This window comes from Pogonomyrmex barbatus, unplaced genomic scaffold (assembly GCF_055798465.1).
Source record: "Pogonomyrmex barbatus isolate J1 unplaced genomic scaffold, ASM5579846v1 scaffold2, whole genome shotgun sequence".
Classification (NCBI taxonomy): Eukaryota; Metazoa; Arthropoda; class Insecta; order Hymenoptera; family Formicidae; genus Pogonomyrmex; species Pogonomyrmex barbatus.
In genome coordinates, this window is record NW_028297116.1 from 3,145,816 (window position 1) to 3,152,306 (window position 6,491).

At 34.6% G+C, this 6,491-nt stretch overlaps 1 protein-coding gene across 3 annotated transcripts in view; it reads left to right on the forward strand.

Annotated features, from left to right (window-relative positions):
- Utx (Utx histone demethylase) overlaps positions 1–6,317 on the forward strand; it is a 63,336-nt gene extending 57,019 nt beyond the window's left edge. For all 3 annotated transcript variants that reach the window (XM_011635918.3, XM_011635926.3, XM_089076446.1), the window contains one exon: positions 96–6,317. In XM_011635918.3, coding sequence (XP_011634220.2) covers positions 96–368 — 273 coding nt within the window. In that variant the 3' untranslated portion in view covers positions 369–6,317. The remainder of the gene's footprint in view (positions 1–95) is intronic.
- The last annotated feature ends 174 nt before the right edge of the window (positions 6,318–6,491 follow it).

The following is a 6,491-nucleotide window of genomic DNA, read 5'->3' on the forward strand; positions in this document are numbered from 1 at the left end:
AATTTAATTTGTATAAAGTACAATAATGCAATCTTATTTTTCTTTATATGTAGATTCAGAGAATAATCTTGAAATCCGCTTTTTTTTTTTTACAGATCGAAGTGTTCAATATTTTGTTTATTCGCGAACAGGAGAAACGTCACGTGGTGCATTGCATGGATTGCGCGCGTAAACAATCTCCTTCATTGGAGGGATTTGTCTGTTTAGAAGAATACCGTATGCGTGACTTGATGGACGTTTACGACGGATTCACCTTGTACATGCCACTGGCCACCGCCACCAGCACCACTACCACCACCACCTCTTCGTTATCGTCATCAGCAGCAATGTCGACGACGTTGCAGGCACAAACCGGCCAGTCCTCCTGAGGTTACATGCAACACATATATTTGGACTTCCTGAGCACGCTAAAGCAGTAGTGATCACTACCATCCGGGAAATGCGAATTCTTTCCGGATGGTAGCGATCACTACTGCTAGTGTTAGTTCTTGTTTCAACTCGAAGCGAGAGTACATTTCGTACGATAAGCATTATCCGTGTACCTGAGAGCTACGCGAAAAGAGGCGGGACCGGCTCTTTAAGAGTTTCTCACAGGCGACCGTCCGCAAATATACTCGATGAGGTAGCATAAAAGCGTGACAGTAATTTCTCGAGACACCGATTTTAAGATAAAATATTTCATGTAAGAATCATTAAACTTTAAAGACACATTTTCTACTGCGAAACTGCTTTAGCATAAAAATATGTATTTTTATTTTTATGTAAATTTTTATAGACTAACATTAGTGAGATGTTAAATATTTTTTTTTTTTTAATATTTTTCATTAGTTTGTAACATTAGTTTGTCACGTTTTACCTCATCCTGTCTGTATATTTTTATCTCAATTTGTGTACGGTAGCCTTTTTAGCTTTAATCTGCACCTAATCATTCGAATTCGCTATTAGGAACGTGATTATCGCGACAAAGAGTTTCCTGAGCCGATCCCAAGGAAAAGAAAAGGACTAAAAGAAAGGGGCAGTCTTCAATAGACGTGAAGATCGATTCGCGCTTCTTGTGACTCGTTCGTTCGCTCGTTAGTTAGCCCTATTTGTACAAATGTAATTTGCTTATCTATAAAGAAAATATCACCGCCAGTCGCCAGATTATTCCCTGTAAATATGCGACGGCGATCACGATTGTCTTTTTATATAGCTCTCGGGTATTGACTAGAGAAGACTGTCTCTGATTATTAAAGGACGTAATAGTGTAATAATCGGTCCGCAGCATCGTCCATGCGATCATTCCCCTTTTGGCGCGCTAAATATTTTCTTTTATCAAATTTTTTTTATATCAGGCTTTTCTTACGTGTCGTTTATTATCGTTTCTTACATGTCGTTAATTAACAATCATTGCAACTTGTGATAGAAATCGGAGATACAACAAAAAATATGTCGCGAATAGTACTTTTTTTTATCATGGACTTGAAATTTAATTTCTTTAATTTAACTTTTTGTTTCTCGTTGTATTCGAGATTAGTTCAAAGCGTATAAGACTATGCAGTTATGTGTTTTCACTGCCACTTATGAAAACGCTGAGATAAAAATGGAGATTCGCCCTTTATTGTACGTATTAAGGATTGTAAGTGGATAAACGGATGATCCATTGTTAATTAATCATTGTTAGGAAAATGCGTATGGCAAATTACTGCTCAAATCATTTGTACATTTTTGTATGCAAATCAACTATTGAGACTAAAAAAAAAGGTAAAAGAATTATTAGTAAGGGTGTCTTTAGAGTATAGCGCGATCTCTACTGCCAACCGTACATGTTATTTCCTGTTTACAATGAAACGATCAATTACTAAAATATAATTATTCTAAAATTAAAGACTTGAGTACGGACATGAATTTTAGCGGAAGTTTAATCTTCAAGAAGATTATTAATTGTTTGTCCAAGTCTTTAAATGTAGAGACGAAAATTAACATAAAGTAAAGAATCTATCGAAATGAATATTGGAATGTAAACATGGTGAATTTAAGACTCCATGCCTATGTTTCAGGAAAGTATTAGAACTTCTAAATTTTATCCAATTGTGGTTTCTTACATGTGACATTGATTGCTTTTCTATTAAAAAAAAAAAAAATTTTCTTTCCTATAGGAAGCATATTCCTGTATTAACAAGTACATGTATGTGTGTGATTTTTGTTAGCAAAATTTTCGATCTTTAGCGAAAAAAGGAAAGACAGAAAGAAGGAATGGTATATACGCGAAAATTGCGCGCCGCTCGCAGGGCGATGATACGTGGCATGAAGAGGGCGAGATAAGATTTCCGAAAGGGGAGAGAATATAGAGATGCAGAAAATAAAGAGAGCTTCTTGTTCATCAGGTTAATCATACTTTAAGACAACAAATGTACCTTCACTCACAGTCTCGTCAATTGATCACGGCGTTCGCAGCCGACGTAACGTGCCAGAGCGCTTATCGTCACCTTGTATATTAGCCCGATTCGAGAAACTTGAGAATTAAGAGTGAAATCTTTGCCTCTGTTGAATTAATATTATGCAAGACGAAGTTGATGGAAAATTGAGACATAAAAACGCATCTGACTTGTCACTAGCTATTGGATCGAAAGGCAAAAATAGATCATAAGAACTTTTTTTTCGTCTTCCGATCAGTATTATCGAAATTAAATCAAGTTCTATCATGTGCTATATGACAAAGAGAAGTGTCATCGTGAGTTCGTGAAAATTTAAATTTCAATCTTTGCAATATTTTTTATATTTTTATAATGTCCAAGTTTTTATGAGGTCTCGACGACTTTTGTTTATCTTGAATATTGCGTGTCATCATTGATTATCTGCAAGTGTTTCTTTAATGAATAAAAACGGATTTACTTTTAATTCTCAACTTCTCGATTCCCGTCCCGAGCGAATTGCGCGTGAAAAAGGGATAGAAAAAGAAAAAAAGATAAAGTAGTTAGCTTCTTGCGCCATGAGAAAGGATCATCCGCATAAAAAGCGATGTATTTTTGTGAATATCTAGAAGCGCTAGTTCCACCGAATGAGTAGTTTCGAGAAATTAAACGAGAGGCAAAAGGAGAATCGCGTTCTCCTCTTATTTTTCACACTTTAGTCATAAATGTTCATAACATTTGCTGAATCAACGTACCAATTTCTTGTGCTATCTTTAACCATTCTTTTTCTTTAAAGCAAAATCACGCGACTATTTTCAAGAAACTGTATAAAACGCTTTGCTTTATCTCCAGATTCATATCATGGGAATATATAAATTTTTAACTGACACTTTTTTTATATTTATTGTCAGGATATTACATAAAAACGTATAAGTGAAAGAAAATAAGATAAAAAGATAAAATACGCGGCGCATGGCAATATATTTAATCGATTGATTTTATTTTTATGACAAGCTTAGCTTTTGATATAAGAGGTTCCAGAAAAATTCCTCAACAATTTTTACTATTCAGATATTGGCATATACTTTTTTTAAAACAAAATAATTAGTTTTACATGGATAATTTTACGAAAGCAAAAGAATGGAAAGCTTACAGTCGCTGTGGCGAATGAAACATTGGTCTTCGATGAGATTTGAGCGAATGTTAAGGCATTTATGGCATAATTAACATACAATGAAGACCACGCGTGACATTTTCGAACGAAAATGTAGAAAAATGTAAAATATACGAGCCGTTGAAATGGACTGAACATCTTCGTCAGGGGGATGTAAACAATTTTGTTTCATACATACATTCTCGTACATTTTAAATCGTATACATAAACACGCTATATGATCTCAACTTTGCACGATGCCGGCAGAAAGAGAAGCGATAGATTGTTACCGCATATTATTTTTCCACCGGCAGCCGCAAGTTCCGAACTGATATCGACATCTTTCAATTAATGCTATTTCGTAAATTATATATATATAATTATGTATATATATATATATATATAATAAATATATAAATATATATATATTTAATGTAAAGGGTAAAGATAATAGGCAAATTCATGAGTAGAAAGCTCACTGCGAGCTTTTTCATAGTTATAAAAGCGAGATCGGTCGTTTGTGCCACGATCGTGAATCGTGCGCGTTTGTTCGATATTTTCGTAAATTAACACGGTGAATCATTCATGCGACGCGAGGAACACGTATGTGCGATGTGATTCTGATCCTCCTAGCTCGAAAACGAAGGAGCCTTTGTAATCCCTGCGAAAGCTCTACACGGATAGGTTTTCCCTCGCGTGCAAGTTTACCTTTCTTCTTGTATGTAAAAATAAATAAGGGATTTCCGTGTGAAAGTATTCAGACGCGTACAAACGAGTTGGAGCATTCTCGAGAAACGCGCACATAAAGATAAAGACGATCGTTAATTCTCCATGGACCACAACTTGTAACTTCTAGATAAAATGGAACTTAATTGGGCATTCCTTTTGTCGAAAATTTCATCTGTGGGAAATTAAATCGGTCGAAGGGAGAAAGGAGGAGGGGGAGGCAGAAAAGACCGAGGAGAAAGAATGTATAAGGGCATATTTTCGCTATAAACCATTACTATTACTATTATTATTACTACTACTACTATTACTACTACTACTACTACTACTACTACTACTACTACTATTATTACTTCTAATTTAAGTTGTACACCTTATGAAAAAAATCAAGCAGATCAGACGAGAATTTATTTTTGGTCCGTGAAATAATATAACGAGGTAATATTTTTCTCACATCAATCTAGCCGTATATACGGATATAAATCTGTATAAAGAACCATAGCGTTTATTATATATATATATATATATATATATATATATATATATGTATATATATATATATGTGTGTGTGTGTGTGTATAGCTTTTGAGAAAAAAAACAGCTAAACAACTATGTCGCTGTAAGCTATGTATTTCTTAACGATACAACGTGAAAACGTTCACTGCCAAATTGTGATAAACGTGAGAGATCCCACCTTCAAGCCAGGAGCGTTTTCTTGACTTCTGATCGCATTGACCAATCGTTTTCGCGCCCAATCCACTTTCCCATTTTCACTCCCAATCTTCCCCATTACGAGAATTCATCCCCTTGTAATAATAATAATAATAATAATAATAATAAAAATAAAAATAATAAATAGTTACCGCGCATCCAATCCGATCATAGTCATCTATTTTTCCTTAAATGAAGCTAGATTAATCTAGACGAGGAGAAATAAGGAAGTTAGTCTCGACCAATGCAGCTAGAAACGAAGGAAACTGCTCCCCTATTTTAAGCGCCACGATTTAATGGCTGTATTTTAAAAGCGACAGACAGATATTGTAGATCGAAGCGATATTTTTAAATGGGGCACGTTTTAACCTATCGAGAGAAGGAGGTAGAGCAGAGATGCGAGAGATAAAAAAGGGGGAAGGAAACATCATCCGGACCGCCCTTTTAGCGCTCTTCTAATTGTATGTTCATTACGTGTATCAGTGCCTTTGTATCTTAAATGAGAAAAGTCCCCTCCCTCCTTCGTCCCTCGGAGAAAGCGATTGACTTGTGATTCGACTAGGAGCAAAATTTTCCGAGCATCCTCATCGAGAAAATTATGTTAATTCTTAGTTATGATAAGTAATTGTAATTGCGGTGTAATTTTAAAAAATGTTATTTTTTTAAATTTAAATTAATATTATATATACGAATTGAATATACACTAGAATTCTATTATTTATAGAAAGTTTGGAGTTTGATTGAAAAATACTGAAGATTTTAAGAAAAAAATTTTTTATTATTAAATATAATTTTATTCAAAAAAAGAAGGTCAGCCGCGAATGAATCAAGAAGACATGATATTTTTCTTTTTAATATAGCGTCATTCGACATAATTTCTCACTTTCTATACAGAATTCTCCGTAATGAAACATCGCATCATTGATATTTCGTTTTCCTTTGGTATTTTTCCCTTGAGGATGTGAAATTTTGTTGATGATAATCTATTTAACGGTAGACGAAAAAGATGTGAGCTGAGGGAAAGGGAGGTGTGCGGTCCTTCCTACGTGTCGTGACGTTCTTCTGACTAGATTCATAATTGTAATGAATTGTCTAATGATTACAGTGTAAAATTAGATTAATTATTCGAGTATGTTGTAAAAGTCGTGTACAGTCGAACCGGCCGATCGAATCGATCAGGGAAACGTGGTGGCCCCTCGGGATCGCGCGGCAGCGGCCACCCTGTAGTTAGCCTTATTATGATTATCATTATTGCCATTATTATCATGGATTATTATTACGATTATAAATATTGTGTTTACCGTAATAATGTGTAATATACGAGATTACACGGAGCCAGAGACGTTGTGCATTTCCACCTATCACACCGATTATAATAATAATAACAATAATAATAATAATAATAATAATAATAATAATAATAATAATAATAATAATAATAATGCCTTTTACAGCGAGCATATTGTAATATTGTTCTGTGATAAGAGTAATGATCGTCCACACCTTCG